General features: G+C 44.0%; 1 protein-coding gene and 1 long non-coding RNA gene across 2 annotated transcripts; both read right to left on the bottom strand.

Annotated features, from left to right (window-relative positions):
• Positions 1–10,008: 10,008 nt before the first annotated feature.
• On the bottom strand, positions 10,009–10,585 carry LOC122548270 (uncharacterized). The gene is made up of 3 exons (XR_015751931.1): positions 10,512–10,585; positions 10,258–10,368; positions 10,009–10,184 (listed from the first exon to the last, which is right to left on the bottom strand). It is a non-coding gene; the product is annotated as an uncharacterized LOC122548270 (long non-coding RNA).
• Positions 10,586–10,677: 92 nt separating this feature from the next.
• LOC148142746 (zona pellucida sperm-binding protein 4-like) lies at positions 10,678–12,310 on the bottom strand (the record flags this gene model as incomplete). Its single annotated transcript, XM_087975960.1, has 4 exons — positions 10,678–10,846; positions 11,701–11,890; positions 11,987–12,120; positions 12,204–12,310. Coding segments are annotated over 4 exons (600 nt in total), but the record flags the coding sequence as incomplete, so codon positions are not given.
• Positions 12,311–20,377: the final 8,067 nt, after the last annotated feature.

The raw sequence follows: 20,377 nt of genomic DNA, 5'->3' as shown, positions 1-20,377 counted from the left end.
TGAAACAAATGCAGTTTAATTTATCAATCCTCCCTTATTCTCTGCTTTGTTCCAGCTTGCCGACTGTTTGACTCACTTCTTTCCCCAACTGTATCAGTCTTAGATTGATCTCTTTCCTCACTATTTCCCTGGGACCCATCCTCCACACCTCCCCACCTTACTAGTTTATAAACTCTCGAGAGCAGCTCAAGCAAATCTCCCTGTGAGTATATTTAGTCCCCTTCCAATTCAGGTGCAATCCATCCTTCTTGTGCAGGTCACTTCTACCCCAGAAGAGATTCCAATGATCAAACAATGTTAACCTTTCCAGTCCTGCACCATCTCCTCAGTCACACATTTATCTGCTCTATCCTCCTATTCCTACCCTCTCTAGCTCATAGCACTGGGAGTAATCCAGATATTACACCCCTCGGGGACCTCCTTTTTAAATACCTTCCTAACTTTCTATATTCTCTCTTCAGAATGTCATCTCTTTCTCTTCCTATGTCATTAGTTCCAATGTGTACAATGACCTCCTGCTGGTCCCTCTCTCTTCTGAGAACACTCTGCACCCTCTCTGAGATATCCTTCGTACCATTCTGAATTTTCGCTACTGGCCGCAGAAACATCTGTCTGTGCCTCTGACGAGAGAGCCCCTATCACAATCGATCGCTTGGAACCCAATGTACCCCTCATTTCATTAGAGCCTGTCTCAATACCAGAAGCGTGACTGTTTGTACTACATTCCCCTGAGAGTCCATCACCCCCTATATTTTCCAAAAAAGCATCATTGTTTGAGATCTGGATAGCCACAGGAGTCCCCTGCACTACCTGCCTACCCCTTCTATCTTTCTTGGAGTTAACCCATCCACCTGACTGTATCTGCGGCTTTTCTCCTTTCCCATAACTGCCATCCATCATACCCCCCCAGCTCTTGGAAATTCCTCATTGCCTCTAACTGCTGCTTTAACCGATCCATGCGATCTGATTGGATTCGCAACCAAAGGCACTTTCTGCAGACAGAATCACAAGTAACATGGAAACTCTCCCCAATCTTCCCACAGGAAGAACACATCACTGTACAAAAGGCCTGCTTTGCTCCTTTACAATCTACAGACCCACAAAATAGCACTGTCTTTTTGATCCAAAAAAACAGTGCTCCAGGCTAACTTAGTCCTTATGGTTTATATTTTTAAAATTTAATCAGGACAAAGATCTCAATCATCAAGTACCCATTCTACTCACTACTGTAGACTTACAAAGTTACATGTTAAAAACTATGCATTTATCTGTTCCTGTGCTGTGAGCTCTCCCACACAGGTTCATCCAAGGTCAGCTGTGAATGTTGCTGTTTTTTAAATTGTTCCTCGATGCACAACGATGTCCAGAGATATTTGAACTCAAACAGCAAAGACAGTAACTGTGCAGATTCACTGCTGTGTCAGTAATCAGTGTTTCTTTCTCTCTCTCCCTCATTGACCATGTGGTCACTGCCTTTTGTGTCTTCCTCCTTTTAAAAGTGCTGTTGTTTTGATCTTTTTCCCCAGCGTTCCAAAATAATGCAACAGTATATAAAACAGTAATTGCTGCTCCTGGAATTTGAGGAAATCACCTCCACCACCTAAAATACCTCAAAAAAGGAGCAGCTCTTACAGTCTCAATTTTGTCCTGTCCTCCATCTTGGATTACCCAGAATCCATTCTGAGCTGCATTGGAAAACACTTTTTTATGTTGTTGACCCAAAGTGAGGTGGAGGGGAGAGCAGCAAGGGGGACAAACGGTGCAGAGACTCACTGCAAGAGACAAGGGGAGTTGCTAATTGTGGTGAAAGAGAAATAGAGATGTAAAATGGGTGTAAATTAAGGCATAATAGGGAGCAAATGGGTCCTCTCTGCTGGAAACAAAATAAACAAGATACAGACTTGAGGGAGAGGGGAGATTGGTGAGAATACATGAGAAATGGAGGACAGGTATCTAATATTGTGGAATTCAGTATTGAGTGCTGGGAACTGTAAAGTGTCTCAGTAGAAAATGAAGTGTTGTTCCTTGAGCTTGCATTGTGATTCTTTGTAATATTACAGCAGGCCCAGCACAAGGATGTTGGGAGGAGAGCAAAGTGTTTTATTAATTCATTCACAGGATGAGGGTATCACTGGCTGGGCCAGCATTTATTGCCCATCCCTAATTACCCAGAGGGCAGTTATGATTCAACCACATTGCTGTGGGTCTGGTGTCATATGTAGGCCAGACCAAGGATGGCAGTGATCCTTCCTAAGGGACCTTGGTAAATTAGATGGGGTTTTCTGACATTTGACAATGGATTCATGGTCATCTTTGGACTCTGAATTTCATGTTTATTGACTTCCAATTTCACCGTCTGCTGTGGTGGGACTTAAACACGGGTGCCCAGAACATTATTTGCGTCTCTGGATTAACAATCTGGCAATAATACCACTAAGCTGTAATATTCTCCATTCTGTTGAATAGCAAATGATGTGACACCACCTGCCTCGTTGCTTGGCATGGTCGTCCTGCTAGTTTTCATGAGTATATGACAGATCCTAGTGGCCCTAAAGCTGGGAGCTGAGCGCTTTGGCTGCAAAATTGTTCAACCTCCATGTGTAATCTGGTGACCCTCACTCCCCATCAAATGAGGACGATCAATCTGCTTCAATGTAATTGCAGAGGGTGACCAATAGCAGCACAGCAGAGGATTTTATGGCTCTCCAGGGTTGCCAACTGTGATCAGATGGATTCTGAGAGGTTTTATGACATGATTGCACCCCCCCTACAACTCTTCAGCTTTCTGACTTGTTGTATAAACAGCCTTTATTCTTGTTCATAGCATCTCTTGACTAGATGTAAAAATGTTTTCAAGAAAAATTGCAACCAAACAAACCTTTATTCTGTCATAGCTGTACAGTACAGAAAGAGATCCTTCAGTCCAACCAGTGTGTGCTAAAATCCCAAACTAAACCATTCCCCCACACCGGCTCCTGGCTAATACCTTCAAACCTTTCTTATTCAAAAGGCGTTTAGATAAGTACATAAATGTTGTAACTGTATTCACATCCACTATTTCTTCCTATTTTCCCAGGATCACATACAGCAATGATCTAGAGAGCAATTTTCAATTCCTGGAGGATCAAGGCCAATCATTGAGCATTACCAACTCTCATATCACCCTCAATTTAGTGATGATATTGGATGCAGATCTGACCATTGAGAGCAGTGAGGTATTCACATGTTGTTCAGCATTCTTTTCACAGCCAGTCCAGAATGGTGGTGGACAAGCAATTGGAGACTTCTGTCAAAAAATTGCCATCACTTAGTTTGAAAGGGCCCAGCATATGAATCGATATCAAGGTCACCGTATCCAGAGAGATTCGGAGGAGTGTGCAAAATATTGCAAAGTGTGATCTTGTTCACTTCAGCAGGAAGAATAAGCAAAGTAGCTTATTACTTAAATTGTGAGATATTGCAGAACTCAGGTTCAGAGGGAGCTTAGTGTCACAAGATGCTTTTATGCAGGTTAGTATGATCAGGGCAAGGTGATGCATGAAGAAAGCAAACAGTAAAAGGGAAATCAACAATAAATGGGAACACAGTGAGAGGGGTAGATGGTATGGAAGTGCATAGGTCCCTAACGGTAGCAGTATAGGTAGATATAGTTGGAAAGGTAGCATATGGAATGCTCTCCTTCATTGGAGAAGGGATTTAATACAGAGTAGGGATGCAATGAAACTATAGGATAGTGGGGAGGCCACACCTGGACTACTCTGCAGTTCTGGTCACTACATTCCAGGAAAGCTCGAAATTGCTCCAGAGAGAGTGGAGGAGATTTACAAAACATTGCCAGGGCTGGAGAATTGTCATGACAATAGGAGATTGTAGAGGTTGGGGTTGTTTTCCTTGGAATAGAGAACGCTCGGGATCAAAATTGATGCATACAAAGTTGAAAGGGGTAGAAAGGGTGAACAGGAGGAGCCTGTTTTCATTGGCAGAGAGTTCCAAAACCAGGAATTATAGATTCATGCTAAGCAGAAAGATGAGAGGACCTGAGTAAAAACATTTTCTGCAAATGGTGGTGGGTGTCTGGAGGTCACTGCCTGGGTTACTAATGGAGGCAGAGACTCTAAGCTATTTTACAAAAGTACCTGCATCTTCACCATCATTGCTGTAAGCTGCAGCAAGACCTGTTTTTGTTCAGGAAGATGGGACTGGAAAAGGGCACCTAGTGTCTTTGGGGCAGTAGAGTCACATGGACTGCATGTACCCTTCTGTGCTGTATCATTTCTATGGCTTTGGCACAGTAACTGTTTTTAATAAACAGCACACTTTTTTCTTCAAAGGGAATGGAATATGGTAAACATGTACAGGGCATTGGAGAGACTGCATTCAGATTACTCTGTAAAGTTTCGGCCAATGTATACAATACAGCACAGGACCAGGCTGTTCAGCCCACCAAGCCTGCACTGATTCCCAATTCTGATGATTTTTGGCCCACAATTAATGGTTGCTCTCCCTCTGTTCACCTCCTGTCTGTGTTAACATCAAGATGGCCCTTAAAACATTGAAAGTAGGTATGGTAGCAACACCAGTGGTATGTTTTCTAGGCACCAACCATCCTCATGGGGGAAAGAGGTACAGGAAAAACACCTACACTTTCCCCTCTCACCTTACTGAAGTTAGTGTTCACTCAATGGATTCTTGGAGTGAGGTGATTTGAGGAAAGGTTGAACAGGGAAGCATTTCTTCCCATGTTTAGAAAAGTTAGAGGCAATTAGAAAACAGATGCTGAGGGGACATGACAGTGTCAACACTGAAAGAATGTTTCCTTTCATGGAAGAGACTAGAATGAGGGGATGTATTAAAATAGGGGTCCTCTAGTTGAAGATGAGATTAGGAATGATATTTTTCTCTTGAGGGTTGAATTATCTTCAGGGAAAGGTGTAGTCATTGACTAGTGTCATAAGGGTGGAGGAGTGATTTTTTTGAATACCAAGGGAGACAGTGTATCAGGACTAGGGAGGAAACTAAGTTGAAACCACAATTAGATCAGCAATCTTACCAAATGCTTCCCTCCTGCTCTTAAAAATGTGCGCCTGTGTTGGAGGCAAAAGAAACACCCAGGCACAGGGACTCAGTAAATAGGAGGATGCAGAGTAGCGTAGAGGAACAAGGCAGCCTTTGTGTACACATTCATCTCATCCCTGAGGGTAGTCAAAAGACACGGCTCAATGTGTAATTAGATTTGTCAGTTCAATCTCAGATATGTCTCTTTAGGGACTGTATTCCATTAATATTTTTGGAGCAAGAAGATGGAGTCAGGGCTTGCTCTATCTACTCCATAATGACCTGGTATTGCAGTCTCTCGGCACCACCTCCGTATCAGGGCAGATCCTGAGCCTTGGAATAGTGGTAGGCTATTCCATTCTGAGCCTGCTTTGTACTAATCTGCAACAAACAGCTGGCCCTCTCTTGGCCTCAACTTCATTTTTCTGCCCATTTCCCATAACCCTCCAACCCATTAATGAGTAGGTTCACTATCCCAGCATGCACTGCAGCATGGGGTGATCACAGATATTCATAAATCCTTTCTAAAACGTTAGCACTGAGACTAGAAAGGGTACTGCCACATATTATAAAGGAGGATCAGACGGGGTTTATTAAGGGCTGTAGATCATCCAATAATATTAGAAGGGTTTTGAATATGATTCAAGCCTGTCATCAGGGAAAGATACCAGGAGTAGTAGTTTCATTAGACGCGGAAAAGACATTCGATAGGGTTGAATGGTCATATTTGTTTTACACATTGGAAAGATTTGGCGTTGGTCAGGTGTTTACCAAATGGGTCTCAACATTGTATAGTGATCCCAAAGCAGTTATGGTTACCAATGGATTAGGTTTGGATAGCTTCAGTGTGGGTAGGGGCTGCCGTCAGGGATGTTCCCTCTCGCCATTGTTATTTACGCTAATAATTGAACCACTAGCAGAAGCTATACGAGCTGATCCTAATATAACGGCCCCGAGGATTGGTACAGGTAAACATAAAATTACCCTTTATGCAGATGATGTTCTTCTATTCCTCAGTAACCCTCTGATGTCCATACCTCGCCTAATCCAAGTCATTAATATATTTAGCGCATTTTCAGACTATAAAATTAATTTTTCAAAATCTGAGGCTATGCCAATGGGTGGCCTTGCTATGATACCCCGCTTAGTGGACGGATCCCCTTTTCCCTTTCGTTGGTCCCTGGAGGGCTTCTTATATTTAGGCATTTTTATTACTCCAGTATTTGGTCAGTTGTATAAGGCTAATTTTGTGCATTTACTGGAAAGGATAAGGCAGGACCTCCAGCGATGGGGAGACCTTCCAATTTCCTGGTTGGGTAGAATAGCACTAATCAAAATGAATGTCCTGCCCCATCTCCTATATCCTATGAGAATGCTTCCAGTGATGCTGCCGAGGACGGCTCTACGTAAGTTATATGGCTAGCTGGGTTCCTTTATCTGGAATCATAGACGGCCCCTTATTAAGCTGAAGAAGCTACAGCTTCCACAGACAAGGGGAGGATTGGACTTCCCAGACTTTAGGAAATATCAGTTAAGTTCCCTATTAAGTTACATAGCTGATTGATTGGGTCTTGTCTGATCCACAATCTGGGTGGACATAGAGGCCTCTCAAGTAAAATACCCACTTATTAACCTTTTATTTTCAGACAAAAGGAAAATCATTGCAGATTACTGTAAAAACCCTATAATACTGAACACAATTAAGGCTTGGAATATAATGCAGCAAAATGAGGGCAACTCAAAACATCCTCCTATGCACCGATAGTGGGAGCATGGGGATTCCAACCAGGGTTTACAGATGCCACTTTTACCCCTGGATCTCCAGAGTTTATCTCATGTTTAGGGGAATCTCTTTAAGGATGGGGTCCTGATGTCTTTTGAACAGCTGTGTCAGAAATTCAGATTACCTAATGGAGACCTCTTTCGATACTTCCAAATTCGAGATTATATACAGAAGAAGACTACGTTATTAGATAGTCTTTATAAATCCGATAGAGAATGTAGTGTCCTACGACCAGTGCGGGTATCTTCCGTCAGTACTATTTATCATTTACTACATGATGAAGTATCAGGAGATATGGATAATCTGCTTAAAACATGGGATCAGGATTTGGGACTAGAAATCTCTATAGAAACGTGGAATGATATTTGGGAAAACGCTAGAAGAATTACTATCTGTAAAAGAACCCAGGCTATCCAGCTGAAGAAACTTCATAGGGCCCATATAGCACCGGTTTGACTGGCAAAATTTAAGGCAGGAGCATCTCCAATGTGTCCCAAATGCAAAATAGAGGTGGGCACTCTTGTACATTGCCTGTGGACCTGTCATAAGATCTGTAGATATTGGACTAAAGTAGCAAGTACCCTGACAGAAATTAAAGTGGACCCCGTGTCTCTCCTTTTGGGCTTTTCGAACTTTCTCTCCCTGGACATGTACAGGAAGAGACTATTTTCTATTCTTGGAGCAAGGAAAAGTATTTTGGTGAACTGGGTGGCTGAGGGCCCCCCTGGACTTTCAAATTGGCACAGATTAATTATGGAATGTATTCCTCTTGACTTCCTTGCAAATATGGTGCACTGAAAGACCGAATTATTTTATGAAATATGGCAGCCCTTCTCAAATTACATAAATACAGATATTTCAGCTATCCTAATAAGGACTTTTATTTAATTGAGATTACAAACCTGGCTGGTTCGGGGCCCCTTAGGAGAGGAATCCTGCACGAATATAGTTTTTATTACATCTGATGTTAATACATTCCAAGCATGTAAGAGACTTAAATATACAGTCTGGTTAGTTGTAGGTTAGATTAGTAGATAGTTGAGTTTTGGTTTTTCTCCTCTTGTTAAATTTTGGCTATTGTATATTTGATTTAATTGTATATCAGTGTTTATATTTGAGAGTTTTGTTTATTTTTGTAAACTTTTACAAGTGTTAAATTTCTAATAAAAGTTCTATAAAAAAGAGATTCATAATCCTAAGAAAAGACCTTGTTGGTCTCCAAGGGATAGGAGGTTGTAAAACTAAATCAATCATTCTGTTGCTTCTTCCTGCAGGACATCTGCAGCACAGCTTGATGTATGACAAATAGGCCGAGAAGGAAATTGAAGTGTTAAATGAAGCCACAAACATTTTCCTACCTTCCAAAAAAAAAAGGAGACCATACACATTCCTGACTAGACAAGGCAATGTGGTATTTAACCAATCAGGAGAGAATGCAGTTCCTGGCCTATGCCATAACTAGGTCCAGAAACAGATTGGAGTGCAGTCTATGGTTTATCACGAGGCTACCCCTGTACTGATTGCTGAACCAACTTAAATTGAGCACGACAGGGCATTAACAAAGGCAAGAATATACCATTCCAGTCAAGCCCCACAAGGCCAGATCTGAATAAAGCCTCAGCAAGTTCAGGTATCTGTGCCTCATTTTCATTTGGAGGACATTTCCTCACCAACTGGGAAAGGAATTGCTATCCTGAAGGACAGCTGCATGAAGCAAGTGAAGCCAGAGTCAATTTGGTGTGTATGAAAACAGGACAGACATTAGCCCAAGAATAAACAAGCATAGGAGGCCATTTAGCCTTTGATAGTGGGACAGACTCAGATCATATGACTTGGTATCCTGTTCCCATTTTCTTCCTCTACCCTTCAGCTTTCAGAGAACCATCTCAATGTTTTGGTCTCAACTGCTGAGAAAGAATTCTCTAGTCCCCCACCCAAGTGGTGAGCCATTTCCCCTGACCTTGATCCTGAAGTGACCAATTAGGTATCCTTCAGGGAGTGACATCTGATTCTAGATAGTCAGGACTAACAAAAACTAACTTGAGGAAATATGGTTAGTGCTGGAAGTGTGTTGCTGGAAAAGCACAGTAGGTCAGGCAGCATCCAGGGAACAGGAGAATCGATGTTTTGGGCATAAGCCCTTCTTCAGGAAATATGGTTAGTGGCAAATAACTTCATAAAAGCCACCAAGTGCACACCCATTGTGGAATTCAAAACAATTGGCACCACTGCCAGTGATGTTAAGCAAAAACTGAACCTGCAGGCTGGCCAGCTTTCTAGCTGGTATGGGGGCATTGGGTAAATAGTGTGGTTATGAAATGGAGGGTTTGTCAATTGAAGTTAGCCAGTGTAGATTGGCACAACTGGAGGGTCAGTGAAGAGTCCAGGTATATTCATCCAAGTGTTCAGAGCCAAGTCCTGGAGTGGGGGTGGGCAATATTGGGATGGTCATGTGACCATTGAGAGAAGAAATACTAGGCAGAGTTCACAAGCCCCAAGGGAGGGTCTCACCCATTTACCCACAAATAAGGGTCCAGGAAGGAAAATATTCAAAATTCAGTCAGGTTTGGACAGCAAGTTAGAACAGGCTAAGGGAGGGAGCGGAGCACTCGAGTGGGGAATAACCTTGAACATTGAGCCAGCTTAGCATGTACTAGCATTATTGCTCAATATCAGCCACCCTAGGGTATCACCATTGACCAGAACAAACCACAAACATGTTGCTACAAGAACATGGCAAGGCTGGGAATTCCAGTTGGGTAACTCCAAGCCACTCACCATTTGATCTGACAACTAGATTAGATTACTTAGTGTGGAAACAGGCCCTTCGGCCCAACAAGTCCACACTGACCCGCCAAAGCGCAACCCACCCATACCCCTACACTTACCCCATACCTAACACTATGGCCATGCTAAATTGCCCAATTCACCTGACCAGCACATCTTTGGACTGTGGGAAGAAACCGGAGCACCCGGAGGAAACCCACGCAGACACGGGGAGAATGTGCAAACTACACAGTCAGTCGACTGAGTCGGGAATTGAACCCAGGTCTCTGGCGCTGTGAGGCAGCAGTGCTAACCACTGTGCCACCTGTAATTGCTGTCCCTTCCCCAATTACTGAACCACAATTCAAACTCACTTCCAACAAGACTGCACAGCTTCATTTCAGACACCAGGGACAGGTTTCTGTCTGGTTTATTTGTACTCAGGGTCTACAGGCCAATCTCATGACACTGGGGACAGACTGGGCTGGGTTCTTCATTCTGTACACTGCAGCCATCAGCATCAACAGGAACACCAGAAACCCAACAGCTACTCCAATCAAAACAGGAGATCCAGCAGCACCTATGGGGAAAAAGGAAGGGGTTCAGACATTGGAAAAGATGCTCAGGTGAACTAAACAAGGAACATCACTTACCATTCTCATTAAGCAGCTGCTTAGACTGGCTGTTCTCAACTTCCAGGAGAACAACTGGACCAGGAGCACTTACCAAGGTCCCCTCATGGAGGAGAGCACTCCTGCGTGTCCCTGTTGGAGGGGGACAGGAGATGGTTAGAATCCATGTTGACACTACAGCCAGGATGCTGTGTCCTTGTTAATTGCATTTAGGGGATGTTCAGATCATGAATGAGGGGTGGGTCTCAGCTTAATGAGAGCATCAAGGAACTCACTTGGACCACATCTGGTTGTACAGTCATCCTGAGCAGAGGGAGAGCAAACCTCAGCACTGCAGTGCAAGTAAACCTAGAAAGAAGGAGAGACTTTAGGGGAGCTTCCTGGAGGAGAATAGCACAGGTTGTAGTACAGAGACGACAAGAGGATTTCATGAGCTTGGCCTCATTCCTTCCATTTGGTTACCTGTCCAGAGAGGGGCTGCTCAGACACTCCATCCAAGAAAACAAATGTCTTCACTTCAAACCGCTTGTGATGGGTTGGGAACTGCAGGCCAGAAGAGACACCTACTGGGTGTAGGAGGGTCAGATAGTCATCACCTTCATAGGGACACCTGAAAACAGAAGAAGTTCAGGTGACCAAGAGCTCAAACCAAACCAGAAATAGATTGCAAATAATAAAAAAAAAAATTAGGTAGCAACTGCAAGGAGGGTGCCAAGAGGGGCAAGCATATCACAATCCCATCTTCCACCAGGAAGTAATGGACTTGGTCTAAGGGTCTTGAGATCTACTTTGTCATTGACTTTTAGAACATTCCAAGCATATTGAAAAGCTCAAATGACAGGCCAGTTATCTTTCAGCTCATTTTGACAGAGCTAAAGTTAGAGTCCTTAGTTGCAATCCACAACTGAAAAATGGATTGGTCATTGGAGGAAACATCAAATAGCACTGATGGGAAACCTGTGGTTTTGGAGAGAGATTTCTAGAAACTAATTTGACAAGGTGTCAGTGACAGCAGGCAGCTCGTGGTGTTGGGACAACATTAACCAAGATAGATGTTTGGTTAGCTGACCATCAGGTTGAAACAGCAGGGTCTTCTGTCAGTGGAGGGAAGATAGATTTGATCTGGAAATCATGGAAGACTTCACAAAGTGGATGCTGAAGAGATGTTGTTGGAGAGTCCCTATGAGGGTGCAATGAGGAGTTTTCTATTCAAGGTGGGGCAGGAGATTGTCGTCAGTCAATCTTACAATCCTCTTCCAAAGAGGAAAGGCCTTGGCAACATTAAGGCACATTCTTAACCAAGGACAAGTCCAAGATCATGAAGGAAGATCAAACAACAAGTGGAATTCACAAGTGAACCATGATTGGAAGAAAAGGCACAAAGTATTGACACTGTACATGATGTTATACACATTTTACTGTGACAATTACAAGAATACATATCACTCCATTCAGAGTCCTTACCCATCCACCAGGAGACTCCACTGCACCTCATGGTCAGGGGCTGGCACAGGAGTTGCCCAGCAGTCACGCAATCTCAGGACTATCATTGGGTCAGTGCGATCCTTCACACGAACCTCAACAAACACCGACTCCTGAAGGATTCTCTGAATGGGGTAGTCACTGTCCCTGTACCACCAGCTGTAGCTGCCATCTAACAGACAAAAATAAAAGAAGGAGAACAAACCAAGACGGTCACTCCCCTGAAGGGATACAATTCCCAGTGCTCCTATTACCAGGGCAGCACTACCTGTTGCTATTCGCAGCTCCAGCCTCAGGATCCCATCTTCAGAAGCAGCTAGTGGAGGAGGGAGGGTGTAAACGGAGACATTGATTTGTAAGCCTGCCTCATGCTCCCCCTTGTACTTGCACTGGATGTGCAGGCTGTCGAGAGACAGAAATAGGTGGTGGAGTTTCAGTAAGTAACACTTCCCTCTCCATACCAACAAATCCTACTGCCCTCTCACCTGAAGGTACTGTCCCGGGTTATTGAGCCCAGTGGCCCCCTCTGAATCATCCTCTTCCCCAAGACATCCATTTCATACACAAAGCTCCCATTCTCCTCCTGCAAGGGAAGACACTGTTTAATAGGGAGCTGGCCCGTTCAGAGGGACAGAATGCTGGAGCCTCCAATACTCACCCGCTGGGTTGAGCCACAAGAGGTAATTGGGAAGCGGAAGGCTACAAGTTCCGCTGTGATGAGCTTAGGCCTGCATTCAGCTTCATGTCCATCTTTCACGTACAGAGATGACAGGTTGAGGGCAGGACGGGTCAGGTTCCTGGTGATCGCTACAATGAACTGGCCATCTGCTGTGCACACTGCAGTGAAATACAACAAATTACAAGTGATAAATATTTATTCTGAATTGAAGTCTGTAGCGGTCTCACCCAGAGAAAACCATACTGGTCTGTGGAAATTGTACAGAGGCCTGCACCAAGCAGTGCTGGGTAAAACCAGGACTGATTGGAAATAGTTTGAAGGTGGGAAGGTCACTGCATTCCATTGAGCCTCAGTTTCTGAAAAGTCTGGATCAGAACAGAGCTGGAGGGAGGCTAAAACTGTTGGAGGGGATTCAGAGGGACAAGATTTGCATGCATTTGGAACGGAAAGACTATTAGAGATGGTCAGCATGGCCTGGTGTGTGGAAAGTTGTCTCACTAACTTGACTTTATTGAAGAGGTGACAAGAGACTGAAGATTGAAGTGTGTTGATGTCTACCATTGTAAGCTTTTACTAAGGTTCCATGTGGTAGTCTTGTTAGCAAGGTTAGATTACATGGAATAAAGATAATACAAGGCCAAATTGGCTTCAAAATAGAGCCAGATGGAGGCTTACCTCAAGGGTCCGTAGCCTCCATTTCTCAGCAGCAGAGGAGGGGGATTGGCAGCTGCGAGGAAGGTAAACTCTCCTCAGAGGAGGAGAAGCAGACAGAACTGTTGAGTATAATGTGTGGTTGCTTTACCTGAAACACTTAGGTGGTGTCTCCCAACCATCCTCCAATCAAAAAATGTTCATGTACTGGATTGGTAAGGTTACCAGCCATTTTTTCTTTTTTTAAAAATCACTTTGGGAATAGATTTCAAGCAGTTGAATGCTCCTATAGGAGGGGAGAGGCAAGGGTTACCAGTGCCCCCACTGACTTCATCTGCAGCAAGTGCACCCAGCTCCTCTGCAACCAGAGAACTGGAGCTTGACAAACTTCAGATCATTCAGGAGGCTAAGGGGGTAATTGAGACGAGTTACAAGAGATACTCACACCTCAGATACAGGAAATGGTAGATGGGTTAGTGAGGGGATGGAAAAACAGATAGAGTGCAGGGATCCCTGTGGCCATTCTCCTCAGAAATGGAATGGTTTTGAAAACTGTTTGATGGGGGGGTGGAGACTTACTGGGGTAAGCCATGGAGTACAGGTCTCTGACAGTCTGTCCCTGTTTCTCAGAATGGGAGAGGAGAACATTAGTCATTGGGGACTAGTTAGGGGGACAGATGAGAGATTCTGTGGGAATGAGACACCCAGGGTTGGGGTGTTGCCTCCCAGGTGTCAGGGTCTGACGTCTGATCAGATTTTCAGGATCCTTAAGGGAGGGGAGCAGCCCCAAGTTGTGTTCCACATAGGAAAAGGCAGGAAGGGAATGTGGATGCAAGACAAATTTGGGAAGCTAGGGTGAAAGCTTAGTTACAAAGTTCTCTGGTTGTTAACTGTGCCATGTTCTAGTGAGGGGAATAGGGGGAAAGAGTTGAACAAATGGCTACAGGCATAGTGCCAGAGGGTTCCAGATACTTGAATACTGGGCTCATTCAGGGTAGGTGGAGCCTCTACAAGTGGAATGGTAGAGATCTGACTCAGTGGTACCCATATCCTGATCAGGGGAAGTTGGCTAACGCTTCTCAGGAAGATTTAAACTAATTCAGCAGAGGATAGAAACCAGAATTCTCACTAGTGTACAGAAGGTTCAGTAGTGAGGTCAGAAATAAGGTTGAGGCTGTAAATGTGTTTGAAGTGTGGAAGGTGGTTTGAATTGTGCCTACTTCAATGTCAGGAGCATCTTGACCTGGCAGCATGGGTTGGTACCTGGGACTAAGATGTTGTGACCATTTTAGAGACATGGAGAGAGGGTTGTTGCAGGTTCTGGAATTTTAGATGTTTCAATAAGAACAGAAAAGGTGGTAAGAGGGGGAGGTGTGGCATGGTCAGTGACTGGCAGTAGTACAGTGGCAGGAAGGACATTGGAGGACTTTTCTACTGAGTAGTATGGGCTGAAGTTAGAAACAGGAAAGAGGTCACCCTGTTGGGAGATTTCCATAGGCCTCTGAATAGTCCTGGAGATGCAACAATGATTCTGGATACAAGCAAGAGTAACAGGGCAATCATGGGAGACTTCAACTTTACAAATATTGACTGAAACACAAATACTAGATTGGCCAGTTTGTGCACAGAGGGTTTCCTGACAGGACATGGACAGGTGTTGAGGCCACATTACCTAGTGCCAAATCCAATGAACTGGCCAAGTGTTAGATTTGGAGGTAGCTGAGCACTTTGATAGTGACCACAATTCAATTTTGTTTACTAGTGATTGAAAGGGATAGTTATGTTCTTCAGGGCACAAATTATACCTGGGGAAGGCAAATGTGATACCAATATGATGCATCAGATGGGGCAGAAACTGCAGGGATGGATACAGTTGAAATGTGGGGCTATTCAAGGAACAGCTACTGGGTAGTTGATAAATATGTACCTGTCAGACAAGGAGGAAGTGGTCAAGTGAGGGACTGGTTTACTAACATTGAATCTCTTGTCAAGGGACAGAAACAGGCTTATGTAAAGCAGAGACGAAGGCACAGTTAGGGTGCTCGAGTTACAGGTTAGCCAGGAAAGACCTAGAGCGAGCACTAAGAAAGCCAGGAGTGGACAAGTCTTTGGCAGGTAGGATCAAGGAAAACCTACAATCTTTCTATAGCTATGTCAGGAATAAAAAAGAATGACTAGACTAGGATTAGGGCCAGTCAAGGACAGTAGTGGGAAGTTGTGTGGAGTTGAAGGAGATGGGGAAGCATTAAATGAACTGTCATTTTCACACTAGAGAAACAACATTGTCATGGCATATACTGAAATACAGGCTTAGGCTAAACAGGATTGAAGTTCATAAATGTTATCTATTTTCACTCCAGAATTGCTAAGTTTCTTGGGCAGGATGGATTTATCCTGATTCTCTGGGAAGTTAGGGAGGAGACTGCAAAGCCTTGGGTTTTGATTTGTCATTGTCTACAGGAATAGTGCCAGATGATTGGAGGATAGCAAATGTTGCCCCTGGCAAAGGAGAGTGGAGACAATTTGGTAATTATAGACTAGTGAGCCTTACTTCAGTTGTGGGTAAAGTGTTGGATGACACTAAAATAGGGCTAATGATCAGTGAAGAGGTTCAGTCAGTACGACAGGACTGATAAGATGGGCAAAAGTGGCAGATGGAATTTTAATAGTTAAAACATGAAGTATCATTTTGGCAAAGCAAATCAGGGTAGCATCTATTTAACAGTAGGGCCCTGGGAAAGTAGGGTCCTGAAGAAGGGCCTGTGCCTGAAACGTTGAATCTCCTGTTCCCTGGATGCTGCCTGACCTGCTGTGCTGTTCCAGCAATAAAGTTTCAACTTTGATCTCCAGCATCTGCAGACCTCACTTTCTCCCCTGGGAAAATATTGCCAACTAGAACTGGAGGTTGAGATGCACAGTTCCTAGAATGGGGCACCACAGGTAGATAGGGTGGTGAAGGCAGCATTTGGCCTGCTTGCCTTCAGAGTTGGGATGCCATGTGTTTACAGTCACAAAAAAGTGTACAACTACAAGATGGAAAGTATTTGAATTTTAAAGTACAGCCAAGAGACAGCTGGATCCAAAATAGATTTGTGACAATTGGCTGTTAATTGATGATAGTTTTAGTGCACAGGATACCAAAACCCAACTGAGTCTGGATCTATTTTATTGAAAACATTGGACCAGAGAGGTGTTGTTCAGAGAACATAGAATACAAGGGCATTGAAATTGGTCAGAGCAACTGCCATCTGGAGAAATAAACACTTCAGAAAGAAACCTCAATGCACTATCAAAACTGCTTTCCTTTTAAGAAGGAGTTAAAGTAATATGACGCAGGAAGAAGACAGCAGAATCAGAAGACCAGAAGGAAGACAGAGACTGTGTGGACTTGAGATAAAGTTAATGTTTACAAAATGGCCCTATTGGAACAGCTTTCTGTAAAGTTGGGTCAGACAGTAGAGAAAGAAGGGCAGATTTGATAGTTTGTTTAGCATTCAATGTTATAGTTAAACAACTTTTCCCCAAGTGGAAATCAAGAGTTTTTCCACTCAGATTTCACAATGGAGAGATGTGAGCTTTTCTGGCTGTTTGGTTTTAGTGAGCAGAGAGGATTGACTTCTGCATTGTCAGAGGTTACTGCTGTATGGGATATTGGTGGGGCCACTTCTGGAATATGGTGTACAATTCCAGAATGCGTTCTATGGGACACATGTTAAACTGGAGGGTGGAGGAAAGATTTAAGGATGTTATTGTAACTGGAGAATGTGCACTATAAAAAAGGAGAGATTGATGATAGCCCAGCATCACTGGATTGTTAATCCAGAGACCCAGATAATGTTCTGGGGAAACCCAGATTCAAACCCCACTACAGTAGATAGTAAAATTAGAAGTCAATGAATACCTGGAATTAAGAAATTAATTATAACCATGAATCCATTGTAAGTTGTCAGAAAACCATTTAGTTCACAGATGTCCCTCAGGAAAGAAACATCAGCCATCCTTACCTGTTCTGGCCTACACTTCACTACCCCCCCCCACCCCAGTGATGTGCTGGACTCTAAACTGCCCTCTGGGCAACAAATGCTAGCCTAGTCACTGCTGCCCTCATGGGAGACCATGAAGGAAATAGTCTAGGGGGTCCTCCAAAAGGGAGGAAGGAAGGAAGGAAGGAAGGAAGACTTGATCCCCAGAGATGAATCCTTTTCCCATGAAAAAGGAAATTAAAAAATGTCAGCTTTGATTGGTTTAAAACTCAATTTTGAGTCAGTTATTCACTCAATGGACATGGACATCACTGGCAGGTGATTCTTTGCCTTAGAGATTGGTGAGCCACAATGATGCAAGAAACTAGGTTGGGTGGTTGTGAGTCAAGCAACAGATTAGTTATCTGGGTCACCTGTCTCATTATGTAATGCACCTTGTCAACTCACTGAAACTAGGTCAATTTTATTATGTAATGTTGTTACATTCTCAAAACAAAAAAGTCAGTGACCAGATGACATGGGACAGAAGAAATTACAATTAACCTTGGCATTTCAGTAGATTAGCCAGGAATCACATGATCAAACACCCTTAAACTGAGGAAAGATTAAACAGGCAGCCTTTAGAGGCCAAGTTCATTCCTCAATGGACAACTCAGGACAGGCTGGGGAAAAAAGGTAGTTTTTTGTTACTATGTCTACACCCACCATTCTGTTGTACAACAGCAGAGTAACAGGTCAACTATTTCTTCATAGAAAAGTTAGTTTTCCCCTTAGAGGTTCACTCTAGAAAATCGGGGGGGGGGGGGGGGGGGAAGAGAAGAGGAGGAAGGCAGTCATGTTCTTACATCCAGAACAGAAGTTCAATTCACAACTTTTTTTTTTAAAAAGTGTCAGTTTTATTACATGGTTTGCCTGGATGGCACGCAATCTCCTACAAGCACATCAGTGTATGGGAAGAATGCAGAATTATTACAGCTACACAGAAACAGGGGCCTGTTCAAAACAGAAGTTAAAGAGGCTTCCATCCTCCCCAATGAAAACTCAAAAGTCAATACAAAAACTAAACTACACCAGACTTTAGACTATTACACTAGAACAGGTGTGAATATCAACATTGCTGTTGAATGAACTGGAGACAAAAATAGACAACTGGGTTATTGCCCGATCTGCGGAAAGAGCGTCGCCTTCTCGCCCATTCAATCCCAAATGCACCCTTTATCTAATCCCAGGTTGATTTGTTCACAATTCCTGAACCCCACACACGGCCATTCGGGGTGGGCTCCGCTCCGGGAGGAGGCTGGGCTGCTTACCTGGGCTGTCTCTCAGGTTGTAGAAACAGGATTGCCCACTGAGACTCGGGGACTGAAAGCAGCAGCCCTGCTTGATGCACTCAGTGCTGTTGATAGTGGCCAGGCCACACGGCAGCCTCCAGCCCGGCTCCGGAGGACACACAGCAGAGACCAGGAAGGGCCGAGCGGCCCAAAGGTACAGACACCAAACCAACCAATGTCCCATCGCGCTGCCTGAATCTGTGCCCGCCCCTGAGCACCAACCCGCTTTATAGCCGCTAATTGGTGAGGAAACCAATCGCAGTGCAGCAGCTCCCTGCCCCACGGGGGGTTTCCCCATCCCAATAAATCGATTCTTTCTGTCCAGGTTATTGCAATCTGTGACTGGCCTGGGAACACGGGGCTTGTTAAACAATTCAGAGGCACCGTGGTTCAGTGGTTAGTCCTGTAGCCTCATAGCCTAAGATACCCGGGTTCGATTCCAGCCTCGGCTGTTTGGGATTTGCACATTCTCCCTATCTCTGGGTGGGCTTTCTCCCACTGTCCAAGGATGTGCAGGTTTGGTGAGTTGGACATGCGAAGTTGCCCATATGTTCAGGGATGTCTAGGTTAGGTGCGTTACTTAGGGTAGTGGACTTGTTGGGCCTGTTCCCACACTATATGGGTTCTGTGATTTGTTTTGCTCATTCGTTTAGGCAAACCATTACTACTACTCTTTAAACTTGATATTTCAGATAATGCATAATTTAATTCAGGTTTTCAACACCAGGTCTATTAATTTGAACTTCACCTGTGGACAGCGAAAGGCAAATTAAAGGTGAGGGAAACAGGTCGATTAGAAGGGTCCCTCTTCAGAATTTGTCTTTTGGTATTGAGCTAATGTTTCCCCATGCTACTCTTCCCACCAGGGCCACTCAGCTTCTGACCTCATTACAGCCTTGGTTCAAACATGGACAAGAGAGCTGAATTCCAGGGGGGGAGAGGCACAGCCCTCGACAATAAGGCTGCTTTTGACTGAGTGAGGCATCAAGGACTGAAAAATGTGTTGCTGGAAAAGCGCAGCAGGTCAGGCAGCATCAAAGGATCCTGATTCCTGAAGAAGGGTTTATGCCCGAAACATCGATTCTCCTGTTCCTTTGATGCTGCCTGACCTGCTGCGCTTTTCCAGCAACACATTTTTCAGCTCTGATCTCCAGCATCTGCAGTCCTCACTTTCTCCTGAGTCATCAAGGAGCCTTGAGCACTCACTCAATCTCAGGGACAGATGGATGGAATCACTGACTCAAGTTCTGGGAAAGATGGACCGCTCTCTGGTCCTTGATAAAGGGTTACAGGGAGAAGGCAATCGAATAGAGTACATATTAGCTACAATCAAATGGTGAAGCAGATCTGATGGGCTATATGGCCTGATTCTGCCCTTATCCATTATGGTTTTATGAATCTATCAACCCCTCCTTGGGAGGGATATAAAAGCAAGTTGTTTCCTGGAGAGTGCAAATTTTCTATGCTCACCGTTTCCACAGATTGCTTTATCCTCTGGAATGATGGTACTTCACACTGGAAACATGATGCTTTATTCTAATCAAGACTCTGCTTTTCAGGTTCACACGTCAGCTTTGAATTTTCATGTGGGAGTTTATCCCTGATTTTTCTTTGTACACTGTGGTGTTACTGGTGAGTCTGTAACACTAATCCATAGACAGATACATGTTTCTCAAACATTTCATGTCTTACACATGAAGAACAAAAGAATGGTCAGTCTGTTATGGCTAATCTATATCTTCAACTCCACTTTCCTGCCTTTCCCCATCATTTACAGATGAAAAATCTGTCTCCCTCCATTGAACAACCTGACCTCAGTAGCCCTTGACAGTGAAGACATTTTGTGGTAAGGATAAATTATACAAGAGGGACAGGTTGCACCTTAATAGGTGGGAGACCATGATTCTGGCAGGCAGATCTCCCACTGCAACACAGGTAGTGAGCGGGGGGAGATAAACTGGAAATTCAAGAAGGAAGTTAAAGGGAATGTGAGAATAAGAGAAGAAAGATAACAG

This window comes from Chiloscyllium plagiosum, unplaced genomic scaffold (assembly GCF_037043375.1).
Source record: "Chiloscyllium plagiosum isolate Xiang-an unplaced genomic scaffold, Cpla_swu_hap1 HiC_scaffold_28, whole genome shotgun sequence".
NCBI lineage: Eukaryota > Metazoa > Chordata > Chondrichthyes > Orectolobiformes > Hemiscylliidae > Chiloscyllium > Chiloscyllium plagiosum.
This window is presented reverse-complemented; position numbering and strand designations above follow the sequence as displayed.